At 34.4% G+C, this 24,607-nt stretch overlaps 2 protein-coding genes across 8 annotated transcripts in view; one reads left to right on the forward strand and one right to left on the reverse strand.

Moving 5' to 3' along the window:
- Positions 1-24,607, forward strand: part of Atg16 (Autophagy-related 16) — a 186,763-nt gene that overhangs the window by 22,267 nt on the left and 139,889 nt on the right. The window lies entirely within an intron of this gene.
- The window catches only part of LOC118064128 (uncharacterized), a 128,622-nt gene that overhangs the window by 14,118 nt on the left and 89,897 nt on the right, over positions 1-24,607 (reverse strand). For 5 of the 6 annotated variants that reach the window (XM_035078550.1, XM_035078554.1, XM_035078551.1 and 2 more), the window contains 2 exons: positions 23,204-23,636; positions 13,640-13,841 (listed from right to left, as the gene is read on the reverse strand). In XM_035078550.1, coding sequence (XP_034934441.1) covers positions 13,640-13,841; positions 23,204-23,591 — 590 coding nt within the window. In that variant the 5' untranslated portion in view covers positions 23,592-23,636. Of the gene's footprint in view, positions 1-13,639; positions 13,842-23,203; positions 23,637-23,726; positions 23,868-24,607 lie in introns of those variants that run through there. The other variant, XM_035078555.1, reaches the window with a different exon arrangement.

Below are 24,607 nucleotides of genomic sequence, written 5' to 3' on the forward strand. Positions count from 1 at the left end.
CATTTTATACACTATACTTAACGCCTGGATCCTGATGCAAATGAATGGCTCACGATTTCATATATAATATTTTTCGATTCCAATAAATTACATGCTTTTAATAAGATTATTAGGTAATAATATGTTAGATTATCCGTCCATTTTGAATAAGATGACCATACACAAATTGCATCAAGAGAATGGCCATTAAGTTGGCTTATAGTAGGACTTTGCTACCTCTTCAACCACTCAGCAAGGTCCCTACTGACTCTGTTTGGTTAAACGAACGTCGCTCCATTTACATTTCCCTAGTACATGTGGTCTTGTGGTCTATACGAGTATCTGTTAACGCCACAGTCTTTGTCTGTTTGTAGATGTGATCAGTCAGTTCTCCAGAGAAGTACCTTCATGGTGATATCATTCAATTACCTTCCATGTGTCATCCAGACATTCCCGAGCAATTGCAGTCTATTTCCATAAAATTACTTCATGTCATCAGAGAGTCAATTTCTCTATGAAAATACATTGAAAAACATCACCATGTAAATATGTATATGATACTTGGAGGGTATATAAACGTGTATATAGACAGGAGGATTCATGTACATATCCTTGCTTGGTGCAGTAAGATAATTTTAGGGTTTGAGTAGATGAGAGTTAGAAGCAGAGAATCTAACGAATATATATTTCATCCTTGATATTATGGCTGGGTTCAGATCAAAGGTATAATCCTCTCCAGGCCTTTTCTGTTAACCGGCACACGTAACACTGTAAACCACTGAAATCCGGCAGTGCCGAACGTGTACGGGCCAGAGATCCGGCTTTTTGAGGCCTGAGATGGCTTTAAATTAACAAAAACGCAACAACTCCGTTTCCACTTTTCTCTACCCTTTTGAATCGTATTTCAATCTCATATTTCTCTACACTCTCTGTCCTCTGTACGTTTTTTCCATTCCCCCAGTGTTTTGTGCTTTTTTTAAACATCAAACTGATAGTTTTTTTCAACTTCTTTTTCATTCAATTATTCTGTTTTTTATTTGACGACACACATTTTTATACCACCGTCAAAGTTTAACTTGCCACGGAAATTTTGTTTTTGGAGTAATTAGATATTTTATTAGGGAGAATGTTTTTTTTTTTTGTGGAAAATTGTTTTAGTTAATTTTGTGGGTTTTGCTTTGAATATCAAGTTGAATTTGAGTGTTGTAATATGATAGTTTGACGTGATAGAATACTGGGGACAGTAAAAAATTATTAATCCAATTTATACATATTCTAAAATGAAATATCATAAATAGGTTTGAATGAATATATTGATAATTTTTTGCTAGCAAAATATATTTAGCTTTTTAACTAATCTTAGTTTTAATTCAACTCTTTTTTTAAAAATATATAATTAATTTAAATATTTTTATCATCATTAGTGCATTGAAATGTTTAAAAATCGAATTGAATATTTTTTAAAAAGTCATTATTGTTAATTAGTACTATAAAAGCTCTATTGTTAAGCGAGCATTGTTTATCTCCAAAGTAAGGATATATTTACATGGCAACGTTCCAAATAGAGTGATTCAAGAATGAGTATTCGCAATAATTAAATAATTATACTCCGTACTTGGCTTTTATGACACACCGGTGCAAATGCCAAGAAATTTTTCAGCCGTTTGGACATTTTTCAAAAACTTCTTAAACCACGAGGATTTAAAAAAATTTTTATTAAATAATAAATTCAACTTTGTAGTAGATAATAAATTTGAATAAAAAGTCTTATCATAAGTTTACTTCTGCGGTCTAGTCTACTGCTACTAACATAAAATCGCGTGAAATAAAATTTTTTTTTTGTCTTCATGTGGGTACATGTATAGGTACATCCTCCTAGAACAGATTTCCGCGTCGTTTGTGTACCTAATGTGGTCGTCGCTATGTGGCTAATGTTCGTTATCTCGTGTTGGCTTTCTAATGGCTTGGTGTAATGGTCGGGCTGCGATATATCGTCCATTTCTCGCAACGTCCCCTAACTCACGTCATCTCGATCTATACGCTATTCACTTGATTATATGAGAAATATTATTTCACTAAACATGCCAATATTCGTACCTCAGGATGGCTCTTATCAAAAAATACCTCGAGGAATGACGAAAAAAAAGCAAGAAAAATAGAAGCAATATTTTTCTGTTATTTTTTCCCCCCTTTCAAGTTGTTCTAGCGGAAAATATCTCGAGGAAAATACATATGTCGAGCGTTCGATCGGAAAATAAATGAAAAACGCGTCTGATTCCCTAGTCGCCTTTTTCTACTGCGGTCGCTCCCGATATGAGACCACGTTGTGTCGTATGGTGAACGTCGCTCGCTAAAACGAAACGAATTGAAAGGCATTTTCTACCTTCACAGTTCGCCATCTACACCTCACATAAATCAGTCAATACAATTTATTCTATTATCTAACCTTTATGAAAAAATATTCAAATATTCCTCAGGAAAATTGTCTAGCAATATTTTTCACTTTCAACTATTAATAAATAAATGAACAAAAAAAAAAATGAAAATGTGATAAATATTCTTCTATACATGAAAATAAATTCTTTTGTGTAAAAAAGTAAATAAAAAGGAAAAACCTGTGTTCAAATAATAAAAACTAGTATGTTTTTACAATTTTTTTTTCCACCCATTTTTTCCTATTCTCTACAAATAGTCATGAAGTGCGACAAATTTATCGATGAATATAACTGTAGAGGTAAATTTAACCGCATCAGCAAAACTGTCTAGAGGCTGTCGAAAAGTAATGAACGTTTAAAATTTAGAAAAAGTGTAAAAACTATCATGTCTGACGTAATTGGTCGTTGGTCTCACTGCTGACGGTTTTATATGTATATGGATACATAGATATATGTATACGCATACAAGTTAGTTTTTTTACTTGGTTGAAATTGCAGGTTTTTGTCACGCAATATTGCAACGGTTGCTGATTTGCTTTTGCGTGTTTCAATGCCTAGATATATATACTTTACAAAAGGAGAAAAAATGTAAACCATATATATGATGTATCCATATGTATAGATATTTTTATTTCCTTTCAATTTAAAAGCACGAAAAAGTTTAGAATAGCAGAAATATTGAATCAGCAATTCTGTCAAAACTATAGTGTCTATCAAAATGTATTCGCGAAATGTCTATTAAAATTAAAATTATTCTGACATGTTTTTTGTTTTTGTTTACTGTTACAGGTAAGTGAAGCAATATGATGAATGGATGAGTTTGAAACTGGGCTTAAACAAGCTGTCAACTAAACAAGCTAAAGTGCATCGTTACTGCAAACTTCAATGCAAATTTACCATTATATTTTGCGTGGATGTTGGGTGGGATAAAAAACGATAGTCATTATGCCATGAGTCCCGGAACGCTTGAGTGGGAATAACCGCATGTAACCCATTTTCCGAAGGCGTTATAATTTGAATTTATTCTTCTGGCAACTACAGGACTCGGGGTATGTAATAAATGCATCAATTATTTTTATTCGCGTGAAAGGCAAAAAAAAATTATTATTATTATTTACTACGTTTTATTTAAAATTAATTAATTTTTTTTTTAGTTTTATTCTTAATTATTCCTATCAATTGTTTAAGTAATCATGATCGTCTTTTTTCTTCAAATTTTGTCGCTTAATTTCACAAATATATTTTGGCATTATTCCCATAAAGTCGTTTTCTTTTACGACAGAATTTTTGGTCAAGTCATACTTCTTCATGGGTGAAATAACGCCCAGTAAAATTTCTCTTACAATCTATTACAATTTGGTATTCATTCATTTTACTATTCCATTTGTTTCAAAGTTAAGCGATCTATATATTCTGTCGATACGCACAAAGTACGATAGAAAAATTATAAAACGTAAAAATAAGCTATGAACAAGAGTAAGAAAGGGAGAAAAAAAAAGAGAGAGAGGGAAGTAAAAAATGATGGAAAAAAAACTATGTGAAATTTTATCACCATGTTTTCCGTGCTTTTATCAAGCAAGTAAATCGATTTCCAACTAGTCGTCAGCATTTAAACGAAAAAAAAATCCATTAAAGTTTTTCCTTTGTTCCGAATGTGTACTATAGGAAACTAGGGTGATCGACAGTCTTTTGTCTTTGATTTTCTTCCACTATTTCAGTCATAGAAATGTCACCTTTTGTATTATTTCCAAGAGGCATACGTAATAGAGGTCGTGGGATAGAAAAGGGTATCTGAAGAAAAGATTTATGCGTAGGTCACCGGATGGTAGAAAAATGTGAAAAGCAAGATAGCATTCGGGTCTGAATATTTGACTTTCTCGAGTAGAGAAGCTGGTTTTCAGCGAATGTGGTTTGAGCGAGTATAGAGAGGTAAAGCATAGAGATAAAGCACAACTGCGGAAAGGTGGTTGAAACGCGAAAAAAAAGGTAAAAAATAGCAGGGAATGTGCTCTCGTGCGAATTAACTGCTTCAACGGGAAGCAACGCATACATGCTTAGCGAAAATCACGGCTTTGCACTTTGGTACAAGGTATAAGAGACGAGGAGGAATGGTGGATGTATGTAGGGAGGAACGGTTGGAAATACGGCTCGAATTCTTTTCAAGGAGTTGCTTGCATATATATATTTTGCAGGGTATGAAAAGACCGGTCATTGCACATGAGAGAAGAGGAGAGAAAAGGAAGTCAAAAAGGGAAGGTATAACGCGAGAAACAGTTTGCCAACTCGTTGAACGAAACTCCCAACTGTCGCTGTTGGGGGGTTGACTGGAGCAGAGACCCTCCACCTGCTGGATTTTAAACTTCTGATTCGTTTGCTCGTTCATTTCGTTATTCAAAGTATTGTTTTAACCTACTTTGATATTGCGATGGACGTGGAGCTTCCGCAAACATATCTTGCTGAATAATACTTTGCCACTCTTCCACACTCCTTATATATTCCTATTGATTTTATCCAGCTTAAAGTGCAAGCATGTCGAAGTAGATGTATACATAAGCCGGCACAGCTTAGGAGCATCGAACCCGGTAGTAAGAAACAGGCAATCGTATCTATTGTTTTACATATCACCGTCCTTATAGCTCCATCTGTTCGGGCTATCTTAGTTCGAACTCGTTGCCCATACTGTATCGATGCTTTGTAGATAGTCTAAAGCTATCTTGTCAAACAGAAAGAAAAGGGAGATGTATTTCTCGGCTATTCTGTGTAGGTTTATCATTTATTTATACATTCATACACGTATTCCAGTTATATTTTATTCGTATCTTTGGCTTTCTGTGTACGTGAGTGAGTCTCTGTACTTTACTCATCCATCGCACTCACCTCGCAGCACTTTGAACCTGTTTATTTTGATCATGTCGTTTATTTTCTACATACCCCTCAGTGCCACTTTTTCGCATTCGCCCACTCTCTAGCACCATAGAAAATAGATATTAACGTGGTCACTATCCCATTTAATTCTCAGAACGGAAGCATTTTACTGGGCTTTTATCCTACAATCTCGTGTCTCTCTGTCAGCTTTCCAGTGCACTTACCCTCGAGTGGTCGAGCTCAAGTCCATCTCCGCGATTATTGTTCACTGACAGTGAAGGTATACTGGTAAATAGCCCTCTTATATCCATGTACTGGTTGGTCCTCATCCTCTTTCACTTGCTATCCCTTGACACGTAATGTCGTGGCTTTCCTCCATTTCTATTCACAAAACTGACAGTTGATGAACAAGATTATCCTTCAGAAAAGATAAATCACTGGTAAAAGTCTTGACTTGGTTTATTATGTGTATCCTGTGTGTGCATACATTGTGTATACCATGATCAGCAGAACGTGGGCGAGGACATTGCAAAACGTTCAAGCAGCAACATGGTTAAGATAACTGGAGGCAAGAGATGGAATTAAATTCGATTCGATACATAGCCGCGTAACGATGTCGAGGGTGTAAGCTCTACAGTACTTAAAGTCCTCTTTATATCTCTTGATACGTTTGTTCATGTGTTTTCTCCAACCTAATTGCCTCGAACAACCTTAGTCACCCATACTGCAGTTTATGATACCGACCTGTTTATTTTACTCGCTAACTTGCTGTGTACTACTCTCAAGACTTTTCCACTGAATTGTCACATTTGAGTTGAAGAAACTTTATGAGACAATGCATAAGTAGCTTCAAGATAAGCTTAGGAAACTTTCTAAAAATAATTAGGCTAGACTTTAATTTGTTGGTATACCTATTGCGCTTGTATTGAGTTAGGAGAACTTGGAGTTGGTTGAATTGCATAAGCATAACACTAAATATCACTTAAACAATAAGATAAGAACAGTCATAATCATAACTATCACTTCTTGCTTCTCTCATTGATTTGCATACTCTCTTTCCATTCATTTTCATTCACTTCTTTCTTGTTTGTTATTTGAAAAAGCTGTTATTCAAATTATATTTTCTCTATGAATAACTAATTGTTAAAAAGTCAGGTTTTGATTCATTGAAAGAGCATCAGGAATCATGAGTTGGTTGATCGAATTGCTGAACAATTTTTAGAGCTTTTGAAATTTTTATAAAACTATTGGAATTACTAGAAAAATTCTAAGTTCTTTCAGAATATTTCTCAAAGTTTTGAGGACATTTTATGGAAAGTTAGAGAAGAAATTTTCTAAAAAATCCTTTATTCTCAGGACAATTTCCTACATCTTCAGGCTAAACTTGAGTAATAATTTAGAAAATGTGTGCTGTGGAATGGGGTTTTTAGGATTCAAGTTTCTACCATGTGACTAAATTATTACCATCAACACTTGCCTACTTGCAGTGTTATTTATTATAAATATCTATTATTTACTTGTTAACATTGTTAAGTTCTCTTGTTAAAATTATTAGATGCTATTTATTAAAATGAATTACCTACCAGTCTCTAGATATGTAATTTTGTTTTATTTACATAAAAAAATTAAATAAATTAAATATGTCTGTTTTATATTAAACAAAAAATGAAAGCAAGTGGTTCATTTAGTAGAGTCAGTAAATAATGGTGGAATAGCTTTGTAACAGAAACTACGGTATTTGGACAACGTTTTGAGATAGATTTTGGGATGCTGATGAAGGAGAAAATAGTGAAAAAATTTTACTTCATCACGTTTTGCTGATGCATTAATTTTTTTTATAATAACAACTATCAGGAAAATAATTAATAATATTGGATAATTTACTTGAACAAATTAATAATAAAAATATATTCAGTATAAAGACTTCTTTAGTATTTTAAAAAGTAGTTACTTTGATTGTCAACTAAAAAATAAATTGAAAAGATGAAATTCTAAAGGATTGATTGATTAAAGTAATTTAGCAAGAATTTGCTAAACTATAATAAATGTTTAACGCCATGAAATAAGCTACACCGTTATTTATTGCAACTTAATAATTGAATTCATCTGTCAATAAATTCAGAATCAATCAGAAAAGCTCAAGTAATATAAAAAAACCACCAACTCGGCACAATATTGATTCCCAGCAATTGAGAATAGTGAATAGGAAACGAGGCGAAGGAAAATAAAACCAACAAATGTGTCAATGCATAATTTCTTGACGATTTACCACACGTTGTTTTGTTATTTTTCATTGGCATTCTTCACTCTCTTTTCTTCTTTAACTGCATTGTGTGCGGGCGCACACACGCGACCACCGGTTTTACTACATCTAGAGAATGCACTTGCGGTTTAGCTATATAATGACCATCATGAAGCCAAGCGGATATAAACATTATACGACACAACAGATAGAATGCGGGTATGATACTCAGCAGGGTTGATAGTACCATCATATTATTTGAGGTTGTGAGAAAAAATAAAATTAACGAGATTCCTTTTTTTTTTCATTTGAATAACATGGATCCATGATACTGAAGACGCGTATCTAGAGTTGTGGGAAATACTTGGCAATCCCTTTTTGGTTATAGGTATGATATGGTAGATGGTGTGTAAGGCATATCATTTGGAAGGAGAGAGGATGGAGTTTTCACACATTTCCGGTGAGTAAATGGGCATTATAAGGAGTAGTAACATGAGTTCCCTGTGGACTCGTTGTCAGACCGAAAGCTTCACAGGAATCGGCGTTCGTGTCTTGATGCCCTTCGGACTTACGAAGGTGATCGGTCTTACGTGCTGTTGGACGGTACGTGTGTTACAAGCACCTACTTAGGATCTCTGCTTCGTAGCGATATCGCTGAACCATGGTAATTTAGCGTGGTCGTTCTTGCGCTCTGCCGCTTCGTATACGACCGGGGGAATAATGCAAATAGTGCCCTTCTCAGTGCTTCGAAACAAAGTTGAGTCACGTACGTTCATCACGGGATCTGATATAAACCGCGAGGACGCCGCAGCGCGCCTGCTTACGTTTTTTCTTCATTTTTTAATCTCGGTTATAGGTACTCGAGCTCGGCTTCGTTCAAATGCTTCGGTTCAATTCATCGTCTTGTACATGTGCGTACACTGCTCCTGAGACCATTACCAATCATCTTATATATGTACGCATTCACCATCATGCAGCTGGTTTAACTTGATGCAATAATATTTTTTTAATTTTTATGCCTTTTCTTTTTATTAAATGACTATTGGATTATATTTTACATGATCCAAGATGATAGTTGAGTTTCCATTAAGAGTATTACACGCTGTGAATTTTTTTTAGGGCTTACAAATGGGATGGTTAAATATGGAGAAATAAATGTCATTGTTGGAAGAAGTGAGTTATTAGTTTCGTGGGCTTTGCATGATCATTTTCTTTCAATAATTGTTTATGTTATAATGGTTTTCAATAAAATTAGTTAATACTATTCTATGGTATTATTTATTAAACTTTATGAGGAACATTAGTAATTGTAAAATTGTCTTTCATTGACTCTTGACGATACTTTTTCATGAAAGACATTATTTCTCTTTATTTTTGTTAGTATAAAAAAATTTTAAATTTAGTTAAAAATAAAATAAAGCTTTCTTTATTCACCATAGAGTTTTTTTTTTAATGATTTAATCTAATTATAGATAATTACTTTTAAATTTGAAACATCTTACACATATTGCACTCATAATTTGGTTAAATTTCAATAAAATAAGTCTTCATTATTTTTTACAATAGCTTTTTAGTGCAGGTAAAGTGCAATTAACATTTCAACATGTAGTTAAAACAATAAACTATAGATTTAAAAACTCACAAAAGTCTAATTTACTGAATTAAAAAAAAAAGGTGAGATAAATTCCGTCAATGAATTGATTAAATTCCACATAAACTCTCAGTTATCAGAAATTGATGCTATTAAATAAATATCTTAATTCATTAAGACCCCTATAAAAGCGAGATATTTGTTCTGCAAGGTGCATCTTCATTATCATCTAATGAACCTATAAGCATTATCTACAAACATTTTTAATTAAATAAATATTTATTATTTATTTTATGTTTGAGTTGCTTTCAAGTGCACTCATCCACACTCATTAAGAGTTTTTATCTTGTAATAAATTTTTTTTTCAAGATTCATATATTTCTTTATTAAATTGATATAAAAAAAAATTACTATGTACTATAGAGAGAAGGGAATTTTTTGTTTTTATTTTTGAATTTCGATATTTTTTGAAAGAGTATAAAAGGAATAGTAGTAATGGCAAAACAATATATTGATTGGTCGTAGGTTCATGGAGATGTACACACATGATAAGAACATGTGTTGGGTATGATGATAGGATAGCACACACTTGAAATACTTTAATGGAGAATTTTAGAATCGTAGAATTTTTGGCGCCGCAAGCGTTTCCATGACAAACTCGGTGGGTTCAAATAGCTGGCAACAGTTCAAGCCTTTTGCCAGAGAAGAGTCAACGAATGGCATAGGGTGAGTGAGTAGCAAGGCGAGAAAGTAGTAGTGTGAAGCGGAACGAACAATGAATTTCGTACTTATAATTGGATGTGCCGTTGTCGCGGACAGTGCTCTTAATGGTAAGTGCCCTAGAGTGTAGAGAGTGGGTGAAAAGGAAGAAGAGTAACCCATTTTCGTGGGCGACTGCGACATCCACTATCTCGTTTTCCACTATATACTCCATAGAGAGAGGAGTGTAGGATGAAAGGCAAAGCTTTTCGCATGAGATTTGGAGCCACGTAAAATCTGTCTTTTCTGATAAATCGTATGATAATGTAAATTTAGTGATGCTACTGTTGGCTGGCTAGCAAAAATACTTGGTGGGGGTATTAAGTATCCAGAGAAATAATGAGAATCTTGATGGTATCGTGATTAAAATAGCAACATGTTTCTAACGCAGTCTCCAATCTGGATATGGATTCAAGCGGGCATCAGTGAGACTACTCGAATACCCTCGTGTTCTTCTCAGCTCGTTGCTTTTTTAGTCTTATTACCAGCGTGGGTCTTGGGCCGATCTCGCGCCTACTTGAACGTAGCCACACGTATCACCTTGGCACACGTACCTCTCGGGTATACGTATCGAGATCCGCGTCGGTTGCATGCACACTACTTTTCCACCTTGCACAGCTCTATCTCACGGTCGAAGCGCACTCGCATGTACATTGTACCACTGGGTTTGTGCAGTGACTCGACCGACAAGTCTCTCTTTCTCTCATTAAAGACTCCGATCTTATTATAACACCGCACAGCGCGAGTAATCTCGCTATCATTATATTACTTTATTGTAATTAATCGCTGCACATGTAACCCCGACGTGACTCGCAAAACAATAAACTCATTATCAACGAAGAAGAATGTCGATGACAACACCAACGGTAATGTTGTCCAGAGGTCGTGCAGCTTAAGGTCAACTGTCTTTACATACTTCCGTACTTAAGTATCCTGGGGTATATCTACTTGATTTCCCACCGTGATCACTGCCGTAGGATACAAGGACTTTAACTGATACCACACAACGGTCTTCTTACTTAGTCGTCAATTCATCTTCCGTCAATTCAACTATTCAAGATCATCTCTATTGGAGAACCAACAGATACCAATTCGCTAGATACCTATCTCGTGCTGATCGAAAATCTCGTTTACGGTTGGTTAGAAAAATTTGGTTACAGTTAATAGATATTTTTTGTACAGTTAGAGATAAATTAATCACTCGGTGATCAGATTCAGTGATTGCTGATTGGATGATGATGAAAATTTATTTGAAATATTCATTGCTCATAATAGATTCAAATGAAGCCTTCTTTTTTCTTTATACTAATATTGAACAAGCGGATTAAATTATTACTAAATAATAACTTGAATAATATTTTCCGTTAACTCGGAATAAAGTTAAATATGTACCTAATGAGAAATTAAATTGCTAATAGTGGTTGAAAAGCAACGATAAAATACAATCAGATCTATAGTACCTATTTTTAAGATAAATATACTTTACTATCTTCTTGAAAGTATTTATTTGAAAAACGAATGTAGCTTGAGACAATATTTATTTGCAGAAATCAATTACTTGACCTAGTGTAAACAAGTCCTAATTAAAAATTCATCAAAATAGCATCTTCTCATTGATCTTCCAAGCCCAATTAGCTACCTATCCATCAGATCATTACCAACATCCATCAAGCATCTCAGTTTTTCTCTCAATTACTCCAAGCTCTTGCTCTCCCCCAACCAATGCCGAATAAAAATCCGCCAATTCCCGGAACCTCTTGACTCCTTATCTTCATCTCTTAAATAACTTTTGACATTGGTATTGGTTATACTTACAATGCTGGGTGAGTTGTAGGGCGTTTGATCACTTGAAGCATGGTAGATGTACATCTATAACGAGCGCTCTTGTGCTCTTTGCGGAAAAACGGTTAACGCAAAGCGAAGCTTGGCCGAACACGGCCAAGAGTGGGCTTAAAGCGGAGAGAAGAAAGGAGTAGGTAGATGGTATACACGAACGTAGAGAGCACTGGCTTGTCAGGCGGCCACCTTGCACGGAAGAAATACCGTTCCCATAGAATGTTAATGCGATCTTCGTCGGCAATCCTGACGCTGGCTCCTGTTATACGTTCAACACCGACTTCATGGTCGCACGCACGCATTGTTACGTAATGCCCAAGCTTGTTTCATCCACTATGAACTAGGTATAACGAACAAATCCACCTCCACCTACGCAACCACTAACCTTTCTCAACCTTGCCTCTTTTTCATTCTCTCTTTCGTCGACCACTCCCTCTACTCTAGTAGCTAGACCTTGATCAATCACCAACACAGATTGACTAAAAGGTATTATTTTTTTTTGAGATCCCTCTTTTAATAGACTGCTTCTAGAGGCATGTCCCAAACTTACAGGTCACCAGCTGGGTTCATCTTTTATCATTCTGTCGCGTTGACTGACCCTCTTTGACTACGTTCGGGACCTTTCGCTTTAGACACGTGACACGATACTTGTAATGCGGCCAGAATACAAATGATGTTCGTCTGGTGAACGTAAATGTTAGTCCACTGTAGTCTGTCTCGTATATGGGTTTGGTTGAAAGAAGAGGAATGAAAGTATAAGATAGAGGGAATAAGTAAGGAGAAATGGTGAGATGGAAAGAGTCATGATAATTCGAGATTCGACTCGTGTTTCGCTATATCGACACTCGTAAATCTTATCTCTAGGTATACGCCACTATACGTGCTCCATTCGAATATTCTCCGAATATGCGGCAAATCGAAACTGTGCTTACTATTCGATTATACAATTTAAAAATTCATAACTGTGGTTTATTTTATCTTTTTTATCACTGTATGCTGTTCTTATTTATTCAGTGCTTTTTTATATGGTATTACGAGTGAATCGTAAAATGGTTCTGATCATTTGTAATCTGAACGGTTTTTTGAGTGGGATGATTTCAATATTTTTTTACAATAAATTTTAGTTTATTTTTTTTTATCAATAAATTTTTTTATTTTTCGAGCATTTATTTTAAAGAAGACTTTTTAAAATTTTTTTGGTCAACATACTTTTCATTGAATTGAAATAAAATTATCTTTTTTATTGTTATTATTATAGATGGGAGTTGAAAAGTTTTTTGTTAAAAAAGAGCTAATTATTTCATTTAAAAATTTTAATCAGTTAATTATTTTATTTTTCTTAAAAAAGATAAAACTAAACTAAAGATTTTATTGCTCTGTCGTTTTAAACAAAATCTTATTACAAGATTTTTCTAACAATTTATGAGTTTTTATCCGGTTGATGAAGTCACAACTTAACCTTATCAAAGCCTCTTAAAAATTCCTAATTAGAAAAGTTCCTTGTAAAACACGGTATCCCTATGAAAAAAAAACTCCTGTAAGCCCTTTTAAAACACATTTGTAAATCACACTCCCCAATCTTTTCCCAAGTTTCCCTTTCGTATCAGGGAAATTTTACACTCTGTCGATAAATTGTCACTAAATCAACTACATTCCTTCGAAAAAAGATAAACTCAGCTCCCAAGTAGATAAGTTCTAGAAAATTTTGACCTCTCATTTAGGAAAAAGTTTCACTAATTCTATGAGAACTGATTTGATCATCAAAAAGGGAAAACTACCATCATACCTTTTATGAGTAGATAAGATAAAAAAAGAAATATTTGATACTGTTGAATAAATCATCAACAATAGTGTACAGAAGAAGAAAAATGATTAAAATACTTAACTTTGTACAATTGTACTAAGAACAACTAATTGCAAATGATTACTCACCGGCACAAAAAGTCCCGCTCACCCAGACACAACTCCAGGCAGTGCTGACGTGACGACGCAGTAGTAGTTCTTTTAGTGTGACCTTGTAGTCGATGACCTTGTACTCTGTCGATGCACCAAGCTCGTTCACAAGGTTTTACAGCGAGGCAACTCTTCTGAGCGTAGATGGTGAACACCGGGAACTGGGACTGAGTCAATGCACCTGTACAGGTTAAGATAATCATAAAAATACATTCAATTATTTAAAAATAGAATTCATGTTTTTGTGTCAAGTTATGAAGAGAAATTTTATGTAATATTTATAGCATTGTTGTTTCGCTTGAGACGATGTGATATAGAGTAGATTTATCATGGAAAAACAATTGATTACTTTGGTAATGTTGATTCAATAAAATACTTTAATTAAAAAAATACTATTAATCAAGACAATAAAATGTTTAATGCAATTTTTTAACTCAGAGAATAGGAATTAATTATTTAATGCTTTATGGACAATAATTACTTGTTACAAAAAACTTTTACTGTTTAAATTTTTTATTTTTAGTAACATAAATATTTGATCGATAATTTTTTTTTTTTTTAGTTGTATTTATTGATTTTATGTCTTGAGATATTGTTTTTTCTTACATCGCGAATTTTATTTATTTTGAATAAAATTGAATTAATATGAAAAATGATGTTTTTATACATAGAAACTATTTATTGTTTAAAAAAAACAATAAAAACGAATTCTTCCTGAATACAATTGCCATAAACACATTACTGCATGAATTTGCAGTAATTTATAACTGTTTTCTCCACGCATTTCGTGATTTCTACCAATTCATTTTTCAAAGAATAACTTGTTTATAAAATCTCAAACATCCGCCAACATTTTCTTCAATCATAACTATGAATAACACAATAAAACTGAGTAAATATTTCATGCTTAACATACATAACAATTCCATAGACTTTTGACTTAATTGATAATTATAGTTTAACTGATTTTTTAATTATACCAGGGGGTAAATTGAGTATGATTATAGGATATGGAGGATAGTTTTGGTCTAAAGATTAGTTGGAAATGACGGATTAGATGAGCTAGTCGTTACTTCCGGGGAGTAGAGAAGCTTATGGCTCAAAGGCGGATACTAGTTACCGCTGTAATGCTACCGCATTACAAGGTAACAGAGAATTACGGATAGTAAGTACGCTGAAGCTCTGTAGAGAATTTCATCGAATTCGAAACGTGAGAGACGTAGGTCGTGCTAGTAAACTAACTTTATCTTCTAACTTGAGTTACCATGAACACACGGAGAGCTCTTGTAATTTAACTTGAATGTGACAAACTTCTCTTTATACATATGCAAACTACATCAACACCAAAGATTATTTCTACAGCTTTACTTTAATGTGTAAACGTATATACCGACTTTGTCAATTGAAATAATATTGTTATAACTTGATAGTAGGATTTTAACGAGACAAAGATGAATATTCTGTTCTTTTAATTTTTATTTTATTTCTCCTACTACTGTACCTCTTGTCTTTCTCTCTGTACATACAGACGTATTATCATCCACATGTATTTAGATAGTATGTACTTGACAGCGAGTATGCAGCCAAGCAGAATTTAATTGTGGGTGGTCTTTAAAACGATTCAACATGCCATGTTAAGCTACAGTTTTTCCGCCAGAGCTGTCGGAAGTCACGTGTCTTGACCACGATTCTCAACAATAAAATGTTACATTTAACGCTAGCTACTGATCACACTCTGCTATGGTGTTACAATCATCAATATCAAGTATCATTTTATACATAAGTATATACCGTCTTATCTACTCACCACCATCTATGCTCTTACAATGGTGCATTTTTTTCCCGTTAAATTACATACATGTATCATGTACCATTATGTGTAAACATAGTGAGAAAAAAATCTAATTGTACGTGAAATGTATTTATTATTAATCACACACTTTGATTACGGTCATTAATTTTTATTTATTTATCAAGTTAGTTTAGATATTATTTATATGCATGGAGGATTTTATTAATTAAATTTTTTTTCCAACACCGTTATGAGAATTTTTTTGTTATCATTTTATTTAATTACCAACAATAAATATCTGGCTTTTTTATATAAAAAAAGCGGGATTCTTTACTGTAATCATATCTTCAATAGATGCTAGAATTAAATCATCTAATTTATTTGAGATAAATCAAAAAATTTATTCAGCTTATTTTGTGAAAGCGTTACTGTTGAGATAAAAATTATGGTAATTCTGTAGCAGTTATTAAACTGTGTTTTAGCTTTAAAAATATGTATTTTAATAAGTCAGTGGTAGATAATGTTTTATTGGTTTTGTTGATACGAGTGGGAGATATATATATATTTTTAGTAGAGAAAAAATTTTAAAAAATATTCCTCTGATAAGCAATGTAGAGCATTAAGATGAAAAAATAGGAGCAAAAAAATATTCTTTTGGTGTTAATTTAACGGAATTCAATGTCGGAAAAATGCGTTGGAGGATTAAGATCGACCGTGAGAGACTAGTCGTTATGCTCTGGTAAGAATCGGCCATTGAACCAAATCTTATTCCAATATTGTGGTGTAAATAATCTCAAATGCGGTATTCCATTACAGTATTCATAAGGTAACAGACGGTTGAATAGACTCGAGGGTCAATAGAAGACAGATTATTATTATTATGTTGAGTTCAATTCAAGCTTTCTTGTGTAATAAAGTTAATAATGTATAAGTGTTATATTTCTTTTTTAGCATCATAATAGGATGAATAATTTTTTTTTGATGATAAAATATTGCTTTTGACTTTTTTCATTTAAATGTTTAATGATTGATTTTTAAACGAAAATTAATTATTTATTTCTCACAATTTAAAATTGATAAAAAATGAGAAAATTATTTTCAACACGTCAATTAATTTTATTCAACAAAATGAACAATGTCAATATTAATAGACATAATCAAATAAATATCCGTGAAAAACACATTTCGTGGAAAAGAAATATTATTAATTGAAAAGGAAATGTATAAAATAAAATAACAATGTTATTATTAATCTTTAATAGCTAACCCAATTTTTTAAGTTGAATGTGAAAATTTAAATTGATGACCTGTCAGTCATTTGTAACTTAAAATAATTTCCATAGCACGAATAGTGAGAGAATTGATGTTTTTTTCGTAGAACAGTTGAATTCTTAAAAATGTTGTACCAAAAATTTATTCTAAAGCAAACCTGCCAGTGATTAACTATTGTAACACCCAACGAAAAAATCCTCAAACTGATTTTAGTATTTATAACCCATCTTCCTTTAGAACGAACATTTCACCAATACTTCACTTCCAACTTTAATATTTATCTTTCATATTTAATAACTTTAATATTTACATTTCAATAATTCTTGAGATGTTGCCAACAATTTCAATGGTCTTTTAGGTTCGACAGAGTAGTGATGTTCTGCCCGATTTTCGCAATTTCACTTGCAAGACAGTTATACGCCATTCCGCGAAATGGTCTTGTAAAGTTTAAACGTAGTTCGACCCAGTTTCCTGTCTTTAAAAATATCTCACACAATATTTTAGAATATTTGTATGAATATTATTATTATGCATATTGAGATAAAGCCAGGCCGAAGGCCAGAAACAGCAGCGAATATGGTAGCTGCTATGTGACTGAAAATCATTTGCACCTGGAGTAAATTAGATTACGCTGTCCGGCCAAGTTGCAATTGAATATTCACCGTGGGAGAGTGAAATGAAGCAAAACAGCAATAGATAGCAACAGGGAGGAGAATTGTACTGCGGCCACAGACAGAACGTGCCAGTTCGATACGGCAAATTACACGCTCGCATCGCTGTCTAACGCGAAGACAATTCACTGGCAGCCGCACGCCATCTTTGCTATTATCCGCGTGCCAGTCTACTTTTTTTTGTTTCATTTTTTTATTAATCAACGCCAACAGTACCCGGTGGTACAGGTACCTTATCTATGGTATAAAATTAAGTGCATCAGATTACATCTTGTATGAGGACAATTGTCTAGTTGACGCTGATGAATCAGCTGAATTCTCGGCTTCTTTTTAGTCACGATCAAGCTAGATAGATTGAAGTTGTCTTTTCCAACATCTAGGAAGTAGCCTGGCTTGTTGTAGTCAAGACAGTAGAATGAAAAATTCATTTTATTTGTCCGGCTTTTTTTTTCTTTAGCTTGACCATGTAAAAACGATTTATACACCGGTAACAACAGATTTTTTCCCTTTAGAAAATACCGATGAAAATTGTACAAGCTTAAGAAATGTACTTTTTTTTGGATTTTTTATCGCTTTTTTCTCTCAAGCTGATTGATAACTTTTTTTCCTGTTTCGTTGAAAGTTAACTGACTTTTTCGCTAAATTTTTAATTCAGTTTTTTCGGTTTAAAAAATTAGATTTTTTCGAAAGTCCATTTTATAAGTTCTTTTTTGTTTTTCTTAAGTTTTGTTTTTATTTATGAAATTTTCATGTTTAAATTTTACATAACTTTCCATATATTTTCATGTATTTTTATGACGTGCTAAACTTCATCGATGACTATCGGACATTGATCCAATAATCTCTGAGAGGTACTAAGTTGCATCAGGTGAAGCATTTCCCCTCCCCCAAAAACAACCTATTAACAACTCCTTTAGGGCAGTCCTCTGAGGAAATGCTTCGATATCACCCGATATAGCTTATAAACAGTTTCTCTAGGGTTATTCTCAAAGAGAATGCTTTGAGGTTGGTAGATATGATCGGTTAGTCGAGTGTCTATGTGAGGAAATTGCTTAAAAATTTCGAGTGCTCCTCAGAGATTATGTGTATGAGAACAGTTTCGAACGTTGTTGATGAAATTTAGAGCACTCCGGATAACGTTATAACTCAACGACCAAACTCAAGTATTTATCAATTTAAAAAAAAAAAGAAATTTTCCATTAAAATTATTTACATCTATTTAAAAATTTTTAAATTAACAATATTTCAGCTTATATTTCTTGTTTCCTAAAATTATGATACAAATTTTTATGGGAATAAATAATGAAGAATATTTTATCAAAAAAATAATTGAAAAGAAAGATGAAAATATAATGTATCGACATGTTTTTCTTGACTTCCTGCGAGTAAGCACGGTGGCAATTGGATAGATCTATCGTAATCAATGACTACTGAATTGCTGGTTTGGAATTTCCAGCAGCTTCTGCAGCAGCGAGGCAGTATTCTCAGCGTGTTAGCGTGCTGCAGACACAAGCATCGTCATCGTGCGTACTCAACTAGCTAGTATGTTGCATCTCTAGGAGCGTGACTATCCAGTTGAGTGGCGCGCTTCGGTATCTCTTCTCAATCGTTATAGCGATGATGACTCTGACTATTGTATACACCAACCAGCTCGACATTTTGAATGTTATTTACATCATGCTTTATACTTTACCGCTCACTTTTTCTTCCTTTTATCATTTCATTATTTTTTTTCCTTTTCTCTCCAACTTTACAAATTTATTCTTCTCTCACTCAACTCATAATTCAAATGATTTTTACCTTTTTCCCTGTGTAAAACGAATAAATATCTGTCTCCGTAAATGCATCCATGCATTTTAGAAAAAAAATGTTCGTTTAGCCCGAGGGCAAACGGTGGGTTTACATTATGAGGAAAGGGTTAGGAGAAGAGGTCACGTGCGCTTCTTCTACCACTGGTATCACGAACTATTAGCGCAGCTCTATGCAAATTCCGTCGTGCAGGCAGTGGGAGTTGGCGCGACTCTGGCGCGACGCTCCAATGAAATCCCCATAAATTGTGAGCAAACCAAGTGATATCGAGGCAAAAGGGTGTTAGTGCATGCGCTTGCTGTTTCTATTCGTGCAGTAAACACTTACATCTGCATTTACCAAGTGTGGCCAAGCAAAGCTATATGCCTCATCACCATCACCTTACTTCGTTTCTCTTTCTGTGTACTTGCTTGTATAACTATACACCCGCTGCTAGACCATGAGATCCTATACACTCGCTTGTCTTCTCGACGATGCTCGTACCTATTTTCCAAGCAACTCTCTTACATTCTCTCTGTCGTCCGATCGATTACCGGCGTCTCTTCGAGTATATGCCGAGTGTCCGCGTGAGTTCCTCACCCCTCGTGTATTTAGTATTCTACTGACGTGTATACCACAACGTTTTCTTCCCACGGTTATTTACAATCTACGTAGAGAGACAATATCTAAAGAGCTATTCAAACTCGTCTATTGAACCAAAATATTATGTTAAATAACCGCCTTTTCTTTTCGGGTTTATTTTAAATTTAAATATCATTTTTTTGTCGAGATATTTTCTTTGGCAACTCTTTTGCAGGTGGAAAAGAAAAGATGATGGAAAAAAAATATCTCCAATTGTTTTATACACTATTTTATCATCAGTTTAATTAATTTCCTGTTTTAAATTAACCTTTTTTTTTAGTAATAACATTTTTTAAATTTATTTACTGCTAATATTTTAAAAAATTTTCATAATAAACAGTCGAAAAATAATACTATGCAGCTTCAGATGCTTTAGAAATATTTTTTTAAATAAATAAAAATAAATTATTAACTATTTGCACTGTTTAAAATTAAATATTTATATTTACTTTAATTCAAAATAATATTCAAAAACTATTCATAAATTGTATTATTACTTGAAATAAATTCTTTTAGTTATTAGAATTTAAACAATAAATTTTGCACACATATTTATTTAAATACATATTCATTGAAAACTGTCAATACAAGCTACTTCTTGCTTCATTTCAATTAGCTTCAGTTCATTGTTTTTTATTTTATTGTTAACGTTATGTTCATTTGCATTGACATTTATGAATAATGTAAAGATCTACTGTAACTATTTAACATCAAATAGATAAATTTAAATTTAGAAATAGAGTTGATAGTTTTTGGAGAAAAAATATGTGTCGTTCATTGAGGTAAATTGAAGAAAAATTTAGGGCAAAATATTGAATGAATAATAACGGACACTCGTGATACAAAGTTGGTAAAGACACACGATATTGCGGTCGTTGAAACCACTGTCAATAGGACAGTCACGTATCGAGACGCGAACCCACTTCGAAAGGCGGTGCGCACGACCCGTTATCCCGTCTCTCTACAGGTATATCAACCTATATATCTTGTCACGATGTACTGAATGTGTATGAGCACACCGCGAGTACGCGAATCTTTTTATTTATCATAAATATTTAGTACATACGATATTAGCGAATAGGAGCGTGTGACTTTGATACTATAAAACAGGATTTGTTATCAAATGAATCGCGGTATTTACGCCTACGCATTATGGTCAATTGGCTATCAGCAAGTAACTGAGAATATTACAGATAATACATAGTGCAGGTGAGCAAGCGAATCTTCGATCAGGAGTGTCGAGTCAGCAGAGTTATTTCAAGCGTAAGAACAAAGACTGAACGACCTTTGTGACATGATATTGAGGACAATGAGGCCATGAAAAATTGCCAGCATCGCACGTACTGGTGTACCAGCCTTCAGAGATGTTGTTGGCTAGCCGGTGAATTCATTGAAATACCCCAATTTCTAGCCTGAGACTCATTCATTCGGATGACCATTGTACTTCTCTCCAAACGAGTGCATCGAATTGTTGAGCGGACGTAAAGAGATTTTATGATATTTTCACGTTTCATAGATTCACCGCGTGAATATTGTCTTAATGGGCAATTTAATATTTTTTTTTCATCTCTTTACCGTCGTTTCATTTTTAGTCGGCTTTTCCTCATGACATTGCATAAAAAATGACAATGCTTGAATAATAAATTGAACTTTATGTCTTCTTTGTTGGAGAACGAGATGAAAAAAAAAAAAGTGGAAGAAAAATAAGCACCGACGAGGTCATTGAAATAACTTTATATACAATATCTTGGAGATGCGAAGTAGAGAGGATATAGGTGTGTAGTGTGTCTCGAAACAGGAAGAGAAACACACGACATTGGTTGGTCGTCGAGGACGAGGAAGTCGCCAACTCTCAGATGCTCTCTCGAGTCCCAATGATCCTATCGTTCGTGGCGAATAACGGGTTCGGCAAAACTTTCGTGATCGTGACAACTCGTTGGCGTCTCCAGCTCGCGCGTCCACCGCGTCCATCACGATCGCTGCAGGAATTCCATTTGACTCTTTTATATCTATGAATACACTCGGATATTTTCCATTTTATAGTAGGCAGACTTTCTCAGTGTAGTTTAAACGAAATGAGCTTTCTTTTGGTACATAATCTTCAAAAGTAAACAGTGAGTATGAAGAGAAAGAAAAAAAGTAGGTCTAAGATTCAACTATCAGTGTCCAATTCAACTATTGAAAGTCAGACATTGAAGGGAAGCTCTTGAACTATGGATCGACCGATGATCCTTGAGGAAGATCAATTGAAGAAAGCTAAGAAAAGAAACATAAAAGAAGAAAGGAGATAGAAATAGGAAAGGGAATGTTCTCTAGGCTGACTGTAAAGAGGAGCGATACTCTAGTGGCCCCGGCGGCGTCGACCTCACTTTTCTTTTTTCCTTTTTTTTCAGCATGGAATGCTCGCCTAGATAGTCGGCCTGATTGCCGTAATCGACCTTAAAATTGTTCTCGTACGATTTTTCATGGAAGAGCTGAGAGGAAAAAAGACAGACGATAAGTGCATGATGCTTTATCGTTTGCTTGAATGCACAACTTGCTGGCAGCTGTCACGATCAAATAAAAAGACATTTTCTACCCTTTATATTATCTTGTTTCTTATGGGTACTAACGAAGATTCAATAATGATAATTCCACGGTGAATTAAGAAAAGGAGAATCAAACTGACAATAAATACCAAATGAGTTTTTATAAGAAATAAATTATCATCCAATTGTGCAGGATGTTGAGCAAATAAATGATGTCTATTTAATCGAGATGTTTTTAATAGACGACGCGTTAGCGTGAAAGGTAGTTAATCTTGACGGCGCGTTTAAGTGTCATCCATGCACATATATATGTTTAAATATATATGTATATATATTTAGTTGGGGTCAGTGTTCAAGTGACGATGGTAACACGACTAACGGGCCAACGTGGTACACTTGAAACGATCGTGATCGTGACTTTCTGCCACCTTTGTAACTCATCGTGTAAATCCTGTTAGTTTCCAAGTGATATCTTGGCGGATGTATATATGTATAAATAAAGCCGGGTCATCGATAAATATTCAAAAGTTATGTTTTATTAGGTTATTAGTTAGAAAGTGATTTATTCACACGGGCGGCTTGCAGGCTTGCTTACAAAGCCGTGTGCTGTCTCACGCGGCCAAGATATACTCAACTCGCGTTATTAATTACACCCCGGAAGATTCAATTAGTGCGTTTCTCATTACGCTCACTTATACCGGTATCCATTATTCACAAGGTATACAAGTTAGGTATAAGACAGTATATAGTAGCCTTAGGAGTCACTGACAAATTTAGTTTCCTTAAGCAGACATTTAAGTTGCTTTTGAGAGTCGTAAAAAAGATTAGATAAAAGAAAAAGTATCCTTACCTGGGTTATTGTCAGCGTTTGAACTGAAGAGGATGCAGAATCCGGTTTCATAATTGACCGCTTGGCAAGAGTCATTCGCCTGACAGGTTTCTAAGCAATCAGTGAGCATAAGTATACCGGGGATTGACTCAAGCAAGCTGGTGGGCGCAGTATAAACGTATCCGGTGACAAGTTCAAAGCCAACCATCTCTGGATCACATTCATCTGAGCCGGCTGATGGTCCCGTGTAGTCTGGTCCGGAAGCCCCCGAGGGTTCTGATGGTACCGTTGGTGCTGCTGCTGTTGCTGAAGCACTTGATGCACCAGCTTCAGCACTGATGATGACAACGTGACTCCACCACACTTGGAGAAGTAGTATTGTTAGAATCCGAGAACGCGAGTAACTCATCGTAAATCCACTGTCTTCTTTTGCTGCAATATATCTGCTTGGAACCTGTGTAACAGCAAATAAAAGTGCAAACTTTAGTGAAAGAAGATAAAGAGTAAACGAGCCGTGAACAACAAGTATAAGACCAGCTACTACCTCCACAAGACGTTTCTTTTACTCTTGTGTAGCTTCTAGTAGTAGTTCACCTCCCTCTAACTACCTCCCTGTATATATTCATGGGGAGAGTGTAAATATTTAGTTACTTTACTTGAAAGAAAAGCATGTACTCCTTTTTACTGCACAGCGACTCGGTGAGATTAAACGTAACTCTTTTTTCCAAACTCGCCCCCCTACACACTTTACCCTCCTCCTTCTAGCTTAGGTGCCCGAGTGTACACATCGTTATCTTGACACTCTTATAAGAATATAAACGCGGAAAGACTGTGCACTCCGATGGAGAATATGCGGGACTTGCACTTTGCTATATAACTGATGCAAGTCTGCACGCACGAGATCTTTAGAATTTTTCCCTTGACCCTAGGTCGTTCAAAACCTTATTGAAAATGAAACCAATTACTTGGATACATATGTACATAGGCAAACTTGCACGCACGCTCTTATGCTTGCAAAGATCCTTAGATCCTCTACTGTCTCTTTCGCTCTTCTATATACATATCTTTTCCCGTTACTGCTGATGATGCAAGACTGCCACGCGGCACGAAAGGCTCTTTACTCTTCAGCAAAACATTACTAAATTGTTTTCTCAGTGTACAGTCAAGAGAAGAGAGAGAGAAAAAAAAAGAGGGAAAAACTCAACTAAATTAAATTCATTTATAACGAATAAATCTCACCATCTATTGATTCATCGAAAATTATATAACGCTTCATATAGACATGAAAAGAGATAACCGTTATCACATACATGTATAAAGTTTTATCTTTTTTCATCATCACTCTACATATGTATTTTTATGTTTTACTCTGGTATTCGAGATAAAATGAATAAAGCTATAAGGATTGCAATAAGAATTTTTCGG

Source organism: Chelonus insularis, unplaced genomic scaffold (assembly GCF_013357705.1).
Source record: "Chelonus insularis isolate UGA/USDA-ARS -01 unplaced genomic scaffold, ASM1335770v1 contig_160_pilon, whole genome shotgun sequence".
Classification (NCBI taxonomy): Eukaryota; Metazoa; Arthropoda; class Insecta; order Hymenoptera; family Braconidae; genus Chelonus; species Chelonus insularis.